Genomic DNA, 18479 nt, shown 5'->3' with positions numbered 1-18479 from the left:
CAATAACTTAAGTGTGCGTTATTGAGGTTTTATTATAGCTATTCACATCGACTTTCTGTTCTTAGTTTTGAACTTTACGGCCATTGACTACTTACCACAGATTTGGGTGTGGTCAAATCCGATAGAGCCAACGTCACTGGCAGTAAGCATTTCACGGCATGGCGACAAAAAGCAACACGTACCAGTCGGCGCTGCTCTATTTTGCATCAGTGTGTGCGTGCGGTGTGCTACTTAATGCATACTCTCTTGTATCTGTGATTCGTGGACATATAGTATGCGTCAACACTACCCAGACAGCGTTACCATCAAAGGCGTAAGTAACCTGGGCTTCTCAGTAGCAGCGGCACGGGGGGGGGGGGACTCGCCCCCGGAACAAATATTGGGGCGCCCCGAATCAAGCTGAAACCCTTGTATGTCAGCAAAATTTGCCTCTCAAAATGCAGGAATAGCGTTTCAGAGGGTCTAGATTTAAAATTTGTCCCCGGATCCCCTAGTAAGGTTGGTGAGCAGATCTCGCACCATGCAAAATGTCGTGCCACCGCCTCTGCTTCTTATTCACTGTTATACGTTATAGCTTTGACATTATCTCTAAACAAATTAGAGTAAATTAATTTGCTTTCTTGGAGGTGATTTAACTTTACCCGTGTAATGGTTAACTGTTCCCTTTGTTTAGACCCTATCGCACGTGCACCTGCACGGGCATAAAAGTAATTGTTTCCAAACGCCTGTATTATAGTCTTGCTATCTGTATCAAATGGATAGTCGAGACAGGTTATTATTTGCTGTATGTGTATATGCGCCCAATAATTAAGGACAATAATGATATTGTTTGCGCAGACACCTGTAACCAAAGCCGCGGTGGCATCGCTGAATACAACTTTAATTAATGCAATTTAAACATTGTAAAAATGTACTGGTGTCATTAACAAAGAGCTGCTAACCAGTGTATACCTCAAAAAAGTTTAATTGCATGCACTCATAGAAGACGGTAGGTACTTGGACACTTCGACTGAGACGGGCTTGGAACACAGATGTATTCTTGGGTACGATGACGTGCAGAATGTGGCAAGTCACAAACGTGGCATCATCGTTGCATTCGTGTATTTCTGGGTTGAAAACACAACCGCACCACCTTTAATTCGATTTGAAAGCACATCCACAAGATCTTACAAAGGTATTGTCATTTCTACAGGATTCTGATTTGGTGATCATATTTAGTACACAGTAAATTACACCAAAGCATTGTGATAAATTAGAATATCTCAATTTCAAGCTCAGCTGAATTGGAGTGTAAGATGATCTATTATCTGTAAAATAATGAATTCAGAGCGTTACCAAGACTTAACTCGATCGTAACCCGGGCGTAGGCACTGCTAGCACACAATGCTTGAAAGCCAACACGTGCAAACTTTTTTAACCACTGGGCGTCAACATAGCTTTAATTTCATGCGTTATTAATTTAATTAAATATTTGTTCCTCTTCACTGAAACATCACATTTTGTACTCAACTACTGACGCTGAAGTCCGGTAGGATATGAAAAGGGCTGCTTGTGTGTCCATAGGCTATAACGCTGTGGCGTTTGTTTAACATTTCATTAAAACGTTAGTCAGTTACTAGTAGCCCAGTTATTCTACCATTCCATATCATTTTAATGTAGCTATGATGAATTTGTTTTTGCGTATCTGTTAATCGACTTAATTAGCTGATTACTAACGAATGGCTGTGTTATGTCTGTCATCGTTTAGGCGAGGTTCTGAACGGAACTTGGCTCAGTGATTTGGAAATAATTACGAGATAACCGTCGCTATTCGGACTACTATTTCTGACAGTTGGTATTCGCAATTATTAATGTAGTGAACGATTAATCAAAAGATATGACGTGTCCAGTACTTAGTGTGATTGGCTGTATGATTGAAGGTTACGCCTTAGAGTCTTTTTACTGTCTTGTAATTGGTTAGAGTTTTGAAAATAAATAAAGAGTTTTTAGTTGGTCTTGGCGAGTACTCGACTTGGGAGTCTAGAGTCCAGTCCTGGAGAGTCTTGGGGCGAGTCTTGACGCAGTCTAGAGAGAGTCTTGGTTCAGCCTTGCGATAGTCTTGGGGACTTTTCCCCAGGGCGCTGTGTGTTATAGAGTGCTCGACTGACCGACTAAGACGAGAGTTAAAACGTATTTCGCTGTGTGTGTCGTATTCGACTGTAAGGCTTAAGTGACTTTCCCGATCCCGTACCTCAAGGGGACGAGATATAGAGGCCAGACGAGATTTCCCCCTGTCACATGTGAAGAACCCATCAGAGAAGGAGAATTTCCTCCTGATATAGCTAATAGCAAAGAATTTTCGCATCCGTCTCCGACGAAACACAATCTAATTTCACCCACTTTCAAGGGTTGTAGCAACCGACTGCGAAATGCGCAACCAGACCAGATGTGTGCCAGATCAGTAACATTCGCCATTTTTTTTTTGCATTCTATTTACCTAAACACATGTCGTACAACACAGAGTAGATCTAAAAACACATTTCAGAAAACTACATTCATGTAAAACCGAGTGTTCCTATCCAGTTATGATTGATCACGGGGACAAGCACATGTTCTCAGCAGAGACACACATCAAGATAATTTGAGTGATATTAGGTGCACGCAAATGCTGATATATATTAGATAAACAAATTATTGTTTTATTTTCAGAATGGCCTTTTCAAGTCCGAGTAACACGCCAGTCACCAACTTTACCGATTACAAAGCAATTATTACTAATAAAAATGTTTCTAGCAACAAAAATGACGTCAAAGCATCTTACAGACTTCAACTCCTAAATGAGACGGTTGTGGTACAGTCACAAATACACAACGGTAACAGGCAAGTAGGTTATTTATTTTTAATACATGAGAGAGTGGCGAAGAAATACTATAGTGCATTTCAAGAAATTTCGTGTTCCTTGTACGATAACAATGTCATATTATCTATTAACACCACCGTGTTCATAACTACGTTACTTTTAAAACGCCATCATATTATAATATGTTACCCTTATAGTGGTGAACATCAAACATAAAACAGCAAAACTGTTTGCACATCAATGTTTTTATATTTCACCCTCACATGTGCCGTCCGCACTAACATAATCACATAGTACAGCTTAGTCGGAACATCGATTGTGTCTTTTGGATTTGGTGGTTCATATTAAAAAAATGATGGTCCATATTGGGACATAGACTTTTTGATTCTGTGGGGCACATTGAAAAGCTGATGGCTCAAATGCGACATTGAGTTTTTGGTTTGATAGTCCAAAGAACTGGTGGTCTAAATGAACAAATGGCTTAGTTTTGGTAGTACACATTGAAAAAGAAACTTGTGGACAAGATGAACATTTAGATTAGGCATTAACAAAACTGGTGGATCCAATTGTGAATGAACACTGACATATGGATTTGGTAGTCTGCATTGTAAATCTGGTAGTCGTTGGCCGCAAAAACAATCGATAATTTTGACCATTTCTGTGTGTCATTGACAATGTCTTAAAGGGGAATCGCTCAATCCCATGGATTGCACCAAAGAATCATGGGACACTATTGTTTATGTTGTTTATAAAGTTAATCTATCTTTTTTTATCCATTGTTATTATAATCCAGAAAGTAAATTTGTTGTGAGATTAGGCTTACCTGGAAGGTGCGAGAAGGGAAATCTTCACTTTTTTCTTGATTTTTCAAAAACTGATAAAACGGTTATTTTAGACCTTGATACATCATCCCAGGTTTACAAAAGATCGAAATTGCGAAATAACGTTGCTTAAATTAGTGTTTTAAGACGCTAGCAAAAAAGACTACAACTGCCGTTTCATGGATATTTGCATAATGTTTATCTTTGGAAGGGATTAAATGATAACATCTTATCTGTATACTCTGTTGTTGACGATTCTGATATAACGGGTGATAAGCTTCCGGTCGCAAACAATGCGTGTTTATCTAAAGTCCATTATCAGCATTACTGTCAGTCGAGACTTCGTCGGAGAAACATGGTCATACAGTCCGGGCATACAGTACTAATTTCGCCCAACCTTTCGCTTTTACATCGACCGCTTATCACTTAATTTACGACCATGTGGTCTTGTCCGACCGGAAACCGACCGCATTTTAATCGCTTTTTTTTTTCGCCCGCTCATTGAAACACCGACCGCTCGCCCGAACACTGATCACTGGCACATGAGTGATCGAAATGGTGGTTTTGATGGTAGAGTGTGAACATACAATTAGTATTAACTGTTATTAAATTATGAACGACACTTCAAATCTAATAGTTGTATGACACTTGTATCGTGAAAGCAACTGAACTGGAACCTCTTGTTACGTGTTTTGGATGATTATTCTAGATGTACTATTTTTTATTATTTTAATGGGACAGTTACGTGAAAAAGCATAGGTAACTCATTTTGACAGAGCAGAGAAACGAGGAAATGTTAATGATTAATTCCAAAAAATAACGATACTAAATCCACGTCGGCCGGTCTGGTGAAATTTGACATTAAATTTTCAAAAATAAGTCACGATCATTGAATGAGTTCAGTCTATACCGTATACGTACCGTAAAAGTGTTCCCACAAAAAAATATTTTCGACTAAAAACGGCCACATGCCCTCAGCAAATCGAACAGAGCTTGACATGTATGAATAATTTATTGGGCTATAAAAAAACGTGTCAAATTTAGTTATAGCCATAAATATTTGGTGGCCAGTCGATGAAAAATTCGAAACTCAGGATTCACTCGGAAGTCCTTCAGGGCTGAAAATCATCGACCCTACTCTGGTTTACTTTATTTCCCAACTTGCAGAGAAAACTGATTCGCCGTGGACTCTAAAGTATCTCAGCGTCAAATATGCTTTGTTACAACATCATTGATTGGCTGAAAGTCACATGATCGGAGCACGACCTGGGTCACAGAACCATATTGTCCGTATTATCAACAGGACCTCGCAAAAGAACCACACCCACATTTTCAATCTTTTTTAGCGCGGAAGTTGCCAACAAATGTCAAAAAACTCGTGAATTTCATGGAATCAAATAAAAAAAGCAAGCGATTGATAAGAATTATTATTAATATTTTCCCCGATGCTCTTCGTCGAATTTTTATTTATTTTTTATTTCAAGGTAAGAAATGGCTAGTTGAAGTTGTATCGTCTTCAATGCGGCTGTTTCACCGCGAACAACTCTAGCTCTGTTGTAGTTTTGCGATGTTAAATAAAATATATATTATAATAATAATACTTGTTTAATTATTTGGGGTTTCAGTCCACATATTACGGACATGGTCCCCATGAATGATTAGGGTCAATGTTTGTCCTGTCTTGGCTGATTGTGTTGATCGACGCCCTTCCTAAACTCAGTATGGAGAAACCAACTGGGATCGACATTCCAAACAAATTATTGGGACACGGTCGACAGACATTCCAAACAATCGAAATTATCAACGAAAGACGAGATTTTTCTAGATATTTACAGACATACTGTTATGAAAAACATATGTAAAACTAACAAATACACAAAGAGGTGTAATATTAGGTTTTATTTTAGGCTAAGAAATAATTCCTTTCACTCAGCCCATGCATGGAACTGCCATTTAGCTTCATGGTCCTTCAGCTTGTCTTTGCCTCGGTGGAAAAAAACAATAATTATACAAAACACATCGCGAAGACTCGACAATCAGAAAAAAACCAGACAACCATGTCGTACTTGTGTTGAAATACATTTTGTATTTCACGTCAGAATATTGTTTAAAATAAAATATTCAGTCCAAGCCAAATCGAGGTCAAAGGGTGCATATAATTATAGATAGTTAAAACATAAAGTATTTGAACTTTTGTCAGCTGTTCAACATTCATAAAAACCAGAAAGACAATTATAAGACAATGTGAACCTCGGAAATTTTTCTATTAGTCCGAATTTTAAATGCGCTCGAACGAGCGAGCGGGCGGGCGGGCGGTGACATTTCTGGGTTTGCGCGGTCGAAAATAAAGCGGAAATTGTCCGGTCGAATTCAACAAGCGGTCACAAAAGCGAGAGAAAAATGTGATTGGAAAGCGGAAGCGGGCGGGAGATTGTGCGAAATAAGTACGGTAACTTTGCGCAACTTTCTTTTATATCGTTTTATTTTCCAAGTCAATATTCTATTTTACTAATACCATTTTTTCTAACGCAATGGCGAAGGAAAGAAAGCGTTGACAGACGAGGCAAAGAAAAATCTGCCACTCAGTGTCGCACTTTGAAACAGCAATTTTTTTTTCAAACATCTGCCATTTTGTTTCACCATGAAAACTGTTTTATTAGATCTCTTATCAGAGACACTTGAAGGATTAGCTTGTTTGTAAACTGTCAGCGTGTACAGTGGGACAGTAATGTTTGTCAGAGGATTCGTTGCATAACAATAGAAACCCGAACGTTCCTGAAGTACGGTCTTAAATGCCAGCAGTTTTCTTCATTTTTCACGCTCGAGCTTGAAATTATTCATTATCTGACACTCTGTATGAGTACTGTGATATCAGTGGTTAATATGTTTGGCCTTTTTTAGTGTATATTTATAATAATACAGCAAATCTACAGTGTTTTATTAACCAAAACTGTTTTTCGCGTTTTTCTCGAGTTGAAGTTTTGACTGAGTACGACTCATTGGGACCGCTGCCAAATCAAGTGCGTTCGGACTAGGCCATTCAAACTCGCAGTTATCGTTCAAAAGATAATGATGGTGCGAAATATGTCTGGGTTTTTAAAGAAAGTGCTTTGTCACAGAATAACAGTCTGTTAAAGGTGTTAAGTATGAAATAATTTGGGGACAATAAAACAAACATGCATAGAAATCGAAATAATAGGTCTTTTGATTACCGGAGACACATTTCAAGGGACTTGATTACGGACAATGCATGACGTAAATTTCACCAGGAAATTCCGCAGTGTGCTCTAGCAATCGCGGACTTAGTCATTTTTACAAGGTTCGCCATTTTTGATGTCACGTGATCATTATGTAAACAATGACTGTCCAGTTTGTGCGAACGTGTACCTCTATACTTAGTCTTTTGAAATATATAAGCTAAATTACTGTTCTGAACGAGACAACAGACAGAGAATGTTTTATTCGAAAACGTTAAAAAACCTTCTTGCTACCTTAAGTTCCCCTTGATTAACGATCTCATCGTGACGCACCGACCGTGAGCGCTGAATAACGGCCAATAAAAACAGTAAACAGAAGATTGAAGGAAAATAGAGAGTACAGACTAATCCCTCATTCATTGTTACATTTCTAGGACCAAGGGTGTTATAGTGGACGAGGAAACGGCTCGAAAAATGGAAATTATCAGAAGGTAACTACTGTGTTAATCTTCAACATTTGATCTCTGATTAATCAATCGAAATATTGAAATGTATAGTCTCCATCTTTACACGTATATATAATGTTCATGGGAGAGCAATATTAGGGCTGAATGACTGAGTGCCGCGTTCTGTTAGAGGAAAGTTCTCGTTTCGGAAATTAAGAACTCTTTTGACAGTTCTACTGTGTTTATAACGCTGGGAATATATTTGGGATTTTACTGAAAGTTTGACGGTTTAGGCATCCGTACTGTAGGAATACCTCAATTTGGACTACGTTGCGACAAACGAACTCATTTTAGTCGACTTTTATATAAAACTGAATTTTATACGTCATCAATCATGCTGTTCCGATTGGTTTAACTGGATGTTAGGGGTTCGTGCACATAATATTGTGACGGGTGTGTCGAAATTTCACTCATTGCTAAATTTGCATTGTGGGTAGTACACAATTATATGTATATATTATATGTACAATTATATGTATATATTATTATTTTATTATATATATATATATATATATATATATATATATATATATATATATATATATATATATATATATATATATATATATATATATATATATATATATATATATATATATATATATATATCTTTATATCTTTATATCTTTATTTCGTACTGTGGCCATTGGCCTTATGTACAGATACAAATAAATACATAATAAATTAGATTGGAATGGTCGCAGAAACAAGTAAAGAAAAACAAATATAAAATCATAATACATAACATTTGCATAATTAAGTGTTCTCTCCAAGCATAAGTTGTCGTACTTGAAAATTATAAAATATAAATTTACCAAGGTTTAATTGTATATATGGGGTTTGATTCTGAAATAATGAAATAAACTTTATCTCTGTAGGTGGGGAGTAGTAATACTGTGCAATAAACTTCAACCTTAGGGAGTTATATTTGGGACAAACTAATGTAAAGTGGTATTCGTCCTCAATTACACTACAGCCAAAAGGACACAACCTCTGGTTACGTGGAGTACCACTGGCCCTACCCTTTTCAATTTGTAGTACATGGGACGAGATCCTTAATCTACATAAAGCATTTCTGCATATTGCAGAAGACTGACCAATATTTGTGAGATATTTCTCACATGTTAATTCATGTTTCACCTTACAATAAGTTACAAGTTTGGGACTTCTATTAATTTCAAAGCTCCAATCTTGTCTGGAAATATCAAAGTACCTATGTTTAAATAGTTCCAGGAATGCAATAGAATTACTTACATATTGGTCAATCCAAATATGTCCAAAACCATATTTATAGAGAAGATTTTTAACTGTCAAAGCCCAGCAGATAGTACCTGCTCCTGCCATATTAAGTTGAAATTTATACGATTCTTTTAAAATATGTGGAGAAACATCACTTATTAGTTTTAACCAAAAACGAATAATTTCAACATTTACATACACTCTAAGATAATGCCGATCCAATTCTCCCCTAACAGCGGAATTAGTGGCAACAAAACTAACACTTAGTATATATTTGCAAAATTTATTGTGTACTCTCTCCACATCATTAATATCAGAATGTGTGCCCCAAATAACACTACCGTAGATGAGAATTGGGAGGATTTTACAATCAAATATACGAAAAGCAACATCAGGTGGCACACCACCCAGATTATGTAACTTTTTTCCAAACAAAAAAGTGCTTTACTAGCCTGTTGAGAAACATATTTTTGTGCCTGGTACCACTTTCCAGAACTGGAAAGTATAACTCCCAAATAATTATATTTTGAAACAGTTTCAATGCTTTTACCCTTCCAAAACCATTTTTCACTGTTTTTTAAACGACCCCCTTTCCGAAAAACAATAATTTTAGTTTTCCTAAGGTTCACTGTAAGTCTCCACTTTGAACAATAGTCTGCCAAATTATTCAATAATCGTTGTAAACGAATAGGTGTACTACTAAACAGAGCCAGGTCATCTGCATACAATAGGTAACACAATTTCAAAGCACACAGGTAAACTACAGTTTCATGACCTTGTTGAAAAGTTATATAAAGATCATTAATGTAGAAACAAAATAAAAGAGGTGAAATCACAGAGCCCTGTTGCAAACCCACACTAATATTAAAGTAGTTAGTTACCCCCCAGGGAGTTTTCACTGCTGCCTTTACATGCTGGTACATTGAATATAAGGAATTAAATAATTTGCCTTTGAGACCAGTCTTCGATAATTTGTATAACAATGAGCAATGATGTACCCTATCAAAGGCCTTCTCATAGTCTACAAATGCACAATAGAAACGATCTTTTAACTGAAAGACATATTTTTCCACAAGAGTACGTAAAATGAAAACATTATCTAATGTGCTTCTACGTTTCTGGAAACCACTTTGTTCTTCCACAATTTCATTATAATGTTTTAACCAGGTATTTAACCTATTACTTATTATACTTGTATAAATTTTACTTATGACGTTTAATAACATTATACTCCTATAATTACCGGGGTCATCCTTGTTTCCCTTCTTGTATACAGGCGATATTAATCCCCTACCCCATTCATCAGGAAAGATTCCCTGGTCAAATACCTTGTTGTATAAAACAAATAACATTTCATGGATGTCTTTGGGAGCATTTTTCCAAAATTCTGTGGGTATGCCATCTGGTCCTGGGGCTTTATTTGTTTTTAATTTACTTAAATTTTCCCTAATTTCATCCAAAGAAATAGGCCTATCAAATTCAGAAACATTAAATTCGTTATTTAACACCGCATTATCTTCTAAATCATCCATGTAGTTTTTGATTGATGCGAAAAACTCTTTTTGATTTTCGTCCTCCATCAAGGTTAGAGGGTTAAATAAATCATTAAAATAGTTAAACCATTCAACCTCCGATATACTGTCTGGCACATTGGGCCTATTAGATTGCAAACTCTTCCAAAATTGTTTTGAATTAGGTTGTATCGCCATTTTTAAAAAAATCATCACGTTTTTTTCTTTGATAATTAATTTTCTAATCACGAACTAGTTGCCTGTATGAGTATTTAGACTGCCAATAATAGTCTAAGGTAGCCTGACTTCTACAATTTCTAAAACGATTCAATGCTTGATTTACTTCTCTTTTAGTAGTACAACATTCCTTGTCAAACCAGGAGTTAAAATATGACCTGCCAACATAATTAGGTTTGTGCATCATATGTGTGTTACAAGCATATATAATATCAGCTAAATTCTTTGCAGCTCTACTTACATTTCCCTGCCTAATACTATCATGAAAATCATGGCGCATCCCCTCAACGTGTTGTAAATTAATATTATTATAATACTTTGGTTTTCCCTTGGTGTCCCACCTTAGTTTAGTAGTAGAATAATTGACACTATGCTGGAAGTCATTGACATTCGCAGAATTGGAAACATAAGCAAGTGATATAGCAAATTCAAGTGGCATATGATCAGAATCAATCCGAGCTCCAACTGTAAATACATTGAACAATGGAAACACATTTGGAAATGACAAAACATAGTCAACAACACTTGTCCCAACCTCTGAAATAAAAGTAAAATTTCCACTACCAGTGTTTTTATAAACCCTACCATTCACAATTCTAAGGCCAGTGCTAATGCAAAAATCTAGAAGTTCACTACCATATTTATTGATCTCATTATCCATCGACTCCCTTAAAGGTATATCATTACTTTGCTCTAAATCATCTATTGGCAAATACATTGTATTTAGATCAACACTATCACCATAGTTACCAGTTCTGCTATGTAAATCGCCTACAATTATGACATTACAACCAAATTTTGCAGAATATACAATCAGATCTTTTTCTAATTGATCAAAGTATTTTTCATGTGCAAATGTTGAACCCTCGGGAGGTCTGTACACTGTTGCAAATACAAGTATTGTTTGATCATTGCTTATAATCCTAGACCAAACACAGTATGGATCTTTAGAAATATGCTTAATTTTAAATTGACATGTGTTCTTTTTACGAAAAAATACAGAAATTCCACCAGAGGCTCTTCCATATTTTTTCTTCCTCATACCCTTCAATCTTAAAATCAAATATGGTACTCACCCAAGTTTCTACCAAACAAACACAGTCAAATGATTTTAAATAATCTGCAAAATCATGATCAGCCAACTTCCCTATTAAGCCATTTACATTCCATACTAAAAACTTTAGTTCAGCGTCACTCCCCATGCTATTAAGGCCATGGCCAAATTCCTAGTCATTAACAGTATTTGAATTATTGGAAGCAGTAGGAGTTGGCATGGCCAACTATGTATATATATATAAAGCTGCGTATCAATATAAGTCAGTTACTACTGCGCATGCGTCAACACTCGTCAAGTTGTATTAAGATTAAATTTCCTTGTTATACTTAATAGGAAGTTGGAACTAACAAGCCCTACAGTGATCAACAACAGCAGGTAATAATTTGGCTTAAACTCAGTAACATGAAATTAGCACAACTTATTGGACGCGTGCCAGATACTTTGAGGGTTCGGTGTGTGAATGAGCATAACCAATGTTTTCTCGAAACAAATAATGATAAATCAATCGAATAACTTGAATCTATGCACGATAATAAGGATCTCAGGAAATGCCGCTACCGTAACGATCTGCGCTACGTGTCGCTTCCGTTCTTGCATTAACGTCGTAAAATTAGAGCAGACATCACCAAGAATATAAGGAACAAATGAAGCACCGTCGCATGGGTCCCATGCAAACGTACCCAGCGTGTATAAATTACGTTGTTTGTTCAGGTGGAATTGGACTGTGGTGCTTCATCAAGATGATCTTCATTTACATTAATCTCTCATTGTTATTGTATTGTCCCAGCAAGTCATTGACGCCGCAAGAAAAGCGACAACTACGCGCTGTGTTCAAGTTAGGGAAATCACATTTCGAAGCGGAACGAAATCGTCCCTCCGCGTCGTGTTCGATCTGGGCCCAAGTAATGTATACAACGCGTGTAAAATATTGTTTGTTTACATGGAATTTGAACACGTAAAGATGTCTGTTTAGATAACAGACAGGTAACAGATGACTGTTTTTATGAACAACAGCAATTGTTTATATTTACAGGGAGAAAGCACGACTGAATTATGCGCCTGGAGTCGCGCGACCGGGACAGCCAACCGGAAGAATCAGGGACACTAGTTTAAACATCACTAGAAATCTAGAATTAAGGTTTGTATTTCTTGGTGCCCGTATGTGGTGGATTTGATATGATAATGGTCTGATTCAATATGTAATGGAACGCACGAACGACAAGAAATGCGCCCTCTACCGACGAAGCGCTTCTCTGACGTCAAAATGACGTGTACATCGAGGTCATGTCATTCAAGTGGTAAACACTTTGGTTGTGTAGTCCTTTGCAATTAGAGATATATATTAAGAAGAGTATGTGTTGCCTACACGGACGACCACAGTAAGGGTCACACACAAAATGAAAACGGCGTTTACATCCATCACAGAAGCGCGTTGCTGCTAGAGGGCGTGTTTTATATAAACAAATGTTATATGAAAAGATATTGATTTTTATCTATAATTTCCATATAGTGGATATTTTCTATATCACTGCCAGAAAAAAACAAACACTTCCCTATGATTATTTCTCGCAATGGTTCCAAAACTGAAATGCATATAATATTGTGATGTTTTGGTCATTATTAGACAAGAGAGACGCGCCTTATTGCGAAAGTTGGCGTCTAAGAATATCCCAAAGATGATTGAACAAGAAATATCTGATAAACTACAAGATTGGAATTCAAACAGATCAAGGTTATTAACACTAAGGTATGTTCTTGAGAAACCCCCCTTTAGTATGCTACTAGAACATTTGCATAATTATATATAAACAGAAATAAATATATTATCAATAATTTGAGTGACAAGAATTGTTATACCTAATAATGCAACGGTAAGGTGGGAAAGAAATCGACATTGAATAATTATGTATATCATAGTAGATGTGTCGGAATCACCACGGTAACAGGGGGATGTTGTGAGTACACTGGATGTTTTAATTTAATTTGAAGTACTAGGAAAGTTCAACATAATTTCCCACATCAACAAATCATTAATTTCCAGCGTCTGTTGGCACCGACTATTCAGAAACCAGGACTACATACACCTGTTTTTACGTTTTCACTGTTCTTAACAACACACTTAAACATTTAGGTCAGCTGCTTTTAAATTTTTAGTGGGGAATTATTGCCGGTACCGTCACGGTTTTTCTCTCATTTATGTAAAATATCACCAGCTGAAAGGCAGTCGCTGATTGGTTACTCACGCTGTCAATAACTTGACCGGTATTGAATGTATAAAATAACAGAATCATATTTCATCACAAATATATTCGTGTTATTATTTATTTATAACTTTTGAAATAATATTTATTACATTTTATAGTACTATTTGACCGCTTTGGCACTAAGATGATGAGCCAATGAGCAAACAATCCTGTTGATTTCCTTGTACCTTAAACATTCAATTTAAAATTGCTTCAATGTTCATTGACCGATTGTTATGAAATTCGTCATGAAAATCCTGCATCGTTTTACTTTTCGAAGTAACACCAAGAACATGTGCAATTTGTGTATCAGAATTACCAATTATATTCACACCAAATGAACAGCCTATTTCTTTGTTCTGCTTATTTCGATTTTATTGTGATTAAGGATAATTACAAATCTGTCTGGCCTTTTTCGGCTCATTTGAAAAGCGTGGTTAAAAAGGTGCATCTCATGCACTCGATTTCTACCTAGTAGGATTTTGTCATTTGAGACGAATAAAACACTGAAGCGTTATTTTTTCTAGAAATTCACGGGGTATAATAAAATTGCACTTATATCCCTCGGCCAAATACTCCAAAATAATTTCTCTTGCGACGAAGTTAATGTATCTGTAACGCGAGTTGATAAACAAAAAATCGCAGTAGCAATATTGTGTAATTGTCCCTTGCTGAACAGTAATGCTTTCCATTGATGAACTACTTTGTGAACGATGAATGACTATACAATCGAACAGAGATGTAACTTCGAATGACATTGCTTTCGTCGATTCTTCTACGTCATTTTGAAGTCACAACACCACTCACAGGAAATGTGTAATTGTGTCAATTTTATGTGATTACAGGGAGGAGATCAACAATCTGAATGTGTCAAACTTCTTCTTCACAAAACAAAATGCTCCAATTGGTACTCAGTTCCACAATACGTTTTTCAAGAACCCAATAGATGTAAATAAAACAATGCGTATGCTACTTCCAGAGGCAAGTACAGCATAAGTGTAATATTATTCTTTATGGACTGGATACGGCTTTTGCGGCTCGAGGTCAAGCGGCGGCAGCGCCCGAGCTTGTGAGGCCGCATAACCAGTACGACCGATTTCAGCAAGAACATATTGGTATATTGGATTGCATTTTATATTACAAAAGATTAAATATGTTTGTATGTGTTGCACATTCATATAGTTTTCAATCTTGTTTTGTTGTACACATTTTAAAATTGTCTTTTATTGTATATATATTGCAGGCATCGCCATTCAGTAACAAAATGTTATACAAAACATGTGCAATCGTTGGAAATGGGGGAATACTTCGACACAGCAAATGTGGTAATGAAATAGACAGTTATGAATTCATAATGAGGTAATTATACAAGTAGTCCAGATTCAATTTAATCCAACGCTCGAATTGGAAATACAGTAATTATAATGATACACATGATAATCAAAATAAATTTCTCACTTTCACTCTAAATCAGAATATGAATTATACATTCGTTTGCAGGTCGAATCTACAAACAATTAAAAATTTCTCAGCTGATGCAGGAACGAAAACAAACTTAACAAGTTTAAATCCCAGTGCAATGAAGTTAAGGTAAGTTGCAACGTATACAGCGTTCCGCTAAATCGAATAGTAGTAATATTTCACAGATCTTTAGCGATACGCTCGCAATGAACTATATTAATCTGCTAAGTGTTATTTATGCATTCGCCTTTCAGTGTCTATGAAACACACATTCGCATATTGTTCAAAAGTTCGGTGTCGATATATCCAAGATGCGTGAATGTGTATAACGACAGTTTCACGTCTGTTTCACAGATACAACTATTTGGAAACATCAGCCAATGAGAATGCATTTCTTCAAGACTTAGGCGAATATCGGGGATATATACTCTGGGTGCCTAACAGTAAAATGATACCCAATGCATTGGTGTTACCAGTTGCTGACATCATCCACAGAAAGACGAAACTCCAGCCACTATTGACTAATGTGGAGTTTTTCAGAAACCTCAAAGAGAATTTCAATTTCTCAAAAATGCCATCATCGGGTAAATATACAAACATGTACTTAGAATGACTGTCAATAGCATTCCTCCATAATAAAAAAATTGAAGTTAATTACAAAGTGTACACTGTAATTTTCTATTCTTATTGTTTTAGGAATGATGTTAGTTGGCATTGCACTGTCTCTTTGTGAAGAGATTCATCTGTATGGTTTCTGGCCTTTTGCAACAGACGTTATAGGACATATTATACCAATGCACTATGCAAATGATCTGGGATGGTTCACCTATGCGAACAGTCATGACTATTCATCGGAATTCCAACTACTCATTCGTCTACACATGGAAGGTGTTCTGAGACTCCACATTCATGATTGCACATGACAGCAAAACTATAGACGTTTGCCACTTTGCTATAATCATGTGATCTGCTGAAATAACCAACCAAGACATGAGTACGGCACGAGATTCTAACATGACAATAGAAAATACGCATGCGCGGTATGCAACGTGTAGTAGATTGCTTGAATACAATCATGTAAGACATCTCGTGTAAGACCGTACGCACGAATAAGACTGTACTACGATATTGCGGTGCTACGAATTGGAATACCTGGTTCATTCTATAAACGCATACGCGATTTTTAACGCACAAACCTAAAGTAATTTGTTTTCACATTCTAACTAATTTATCATCATACGATTAGTGGTTGTTTATTTTTGAATCCAACAATGTATTCACGGTTTCTGGGATTTATTCAGAGTGAATTTAATATTTTTCTCTACATATTCCATAAGATAACTGATACCCGAAACCACCAGAAATACTCGAATTAATATAATTCCTAATAAACCTTCTTCATAATGTAAAATGATTGACAACATAAATAGTTTAGGATATATTTGAGATTGTAATGCATACATATTATGGAGGTGTCAAAAATGGCATACTGTTTTATAACACGGAACAGCCTTGATGTGTGGATAAGTCATTATCTCCATGGATACATAGCGTGTGTGATTGTCTGTGACATCCGAGACTCTGTTTACGCATGGCACTCTGTGTATGTTTCATTACACGCTATTTGAGAGCAATTACAGTTGCGCAGTGTAGTGTGTGTCCGTTCACAAGGACAAAGCTTTTTTCAATGATCGTAAGTTCAAATCAAGTGTAACGGATTCATATGTTCGTTATTTTACTGTAATTTAAATGCAATACAATAGCATATTCTACTCTATGGATATAATAAATCATCGCTAAATATTTGTATATATATTATAGTGTTAACATTCCAATAAATCCGTCCTGCAACGATATATTATTGGTATTCATCTTTTTCCTGTGGATTTGACAATCTATTTCTAAAAACAAACATGTTGCTGAAACATTAAATACAACATCGTATTGGTACAAAAAAAGTTTAGAAATAACAGGGCTGCTTTTATTATCACCACAATCACCAATGATGATCAATGATGATATAATCGAATAATTACACCTCAAATTTACGCAGATGCCATTTCACCTTATGACCTCAAGTGGCGCATTTACATAGAAGCACTCATAATTCCCATAGTGTAAATTTTATTACCACTGATCACAATGAAAATACGACCATGAATATTTTAACAGTCAAACCACGAATGACAACAAGTTTAATATTTATGTAATCGTGCCCTAAAAGCGACACATTTATGTGATCTCACAAATCATCGTGACGACAAATGATGGCGAGGTCAAACATGTAAAGTAGTGGTTAAAAAAACCCACACAATTTGACTAAAAACTACGCTACCATTAACTGGGATTGTGACAATGAGGCGTACGTCGAAGGCAATACAGAGGCGGCGACACGAAATTTAGCACGAGAGCGAGATCTGCTCACCATCCCTATTTCCAGCTTGATTTTGTCAGTCTTTTAAAAAATGCTAAATTAATACCAGTATCAACTGCATTTCTGGCCTAAAAAGCGGTAGTCATTGCGCCGGGCTCTGTCCGATTTGGGGCTCATGGCGACGTAATCAACGCGTGTAAAATACGTTTGTTTACATGAAATATGAACACACGCTGCATGCGTGACGACCACACGCTGCATGCGTGACGACCACACGCTGCATGCGTGACGACCACTGCCCTTTAAATTTGTTGTTATGCGATACATGAATTTTCTAGAAAGCATCTACCGTTTGGTTTCATCACTGTGGCGTTTGTATAACTTTGTAACACTCTAATTTACGTAATCACTGGTAAAGAATGAATATACTCGACCATTCTTTATACACTAATGACAAGTTGTGTGAAAATAGGCACTACCCTTTGTTGTGCCTGCAGACTCATATAGGCGTGGTAAACTGGATGAGTTTACAATCTCGGTTTGATGTAGCAACACCAGAAATATGGCGATAGTTGCTTGAATCCATATTAATTCTACCTTCCTATCGATATGCCCGTGTATAAAAATTATCTGCATGAAGTACGAGAACTAAAAGTCATTTTGTTTAGTTCATTACAAAAGGGTGGAAAGGGTGTTAGCAGATTTGTGGCAAACTTTTCAGACGACGTCTTGATAACGCGTCGTACTCACGAGTGATCATTGTACTCAAAGTGCTGAGTTCACGCGGAGAACGGCGCGATATCACGGAACGACGCGATATTACGATGTTGTTATATAATCGATCTATATGTGCTGTGGCAAATTTCGACATTTCTTTTGAAACTAGCTGTTTCACCATGATTGGTAAATAAGGACAATATGCCACAAGCTGCTTATTATTTCCACTGTTCAATTTGCAACCGCAACTGGAAAATGTCTTGTTTACTGTTCGATT

General features: G+C 36.4%; 1 protein-coding gene across 1 annotated transcript; it reads left to right on the top strand.

Annotated features, from left to right (window-relative positions):
• The first annotated feature begins 11622 nt into the window (after window positions 1-11622).
• LOC146732325 (alpha-N-acetylneuraminate alpha-2,8-sialyltransferase ST8SIA3-like) lies at window positions 11623-16034 on the top strand. Its single transcript, XM_085492374.1, has 9 exons — window positions 11623-11634; window positions 11741-11859; window positions 12441-12545; window positions 13032-13154; window positions 14496-14631; window positions 14894-15009; window positions 15151-15240; window positions 15466-15695; window positions 15808-16034. The coding sequence occupies exons 1-9, from the start codon at window positions 11623-11625 to the stop codon at window positions 16032-16034; spliced, it is 1158 nt and encodes a 385-aa protein (XP_085348500.1).
• Window positions 16035-18479: the final 2445 nt, after the last annotated feature.

This window comes from Saccoglossus kowalevskii, chromosome 17 (genome assembly GCF_978046115.1).
Source record: "Saccoglossus kowalevskii chromosome 17, keSacKowa6.1, whole genome shotgun sequence".
NCBI lineage: Eukaryota > Metazoa > Hemichordata > Enteropneusta > Harrimaniidae > Saccoglossus > Saccoglossus kowalevskii.
Note: the sequence above shows the minus strand (reverse complement) of the source record. Positions and strands in the feature narration are given on the sequence as shown.

Excerpts from the sequence above, each read along its gene's own strand:
- LOC146732325 (XM_085492374.1), top strand. Across the intron at positions 12,546-13,031 it reads ACTAGAAATCTAGAATTAAG|ACAAGAGAGACGCGCCTTAT; the intron begins GTTTGTATTTCT and ends GGTCATTATTAG. Across the intron at positions 14,632-14,893 it reads TGCGTATGCTACTTCCAGAG|GCATCGCCATTCAGTAACAA; the intron begins GCAAGTACAGCA and ends TATATATTGCAG.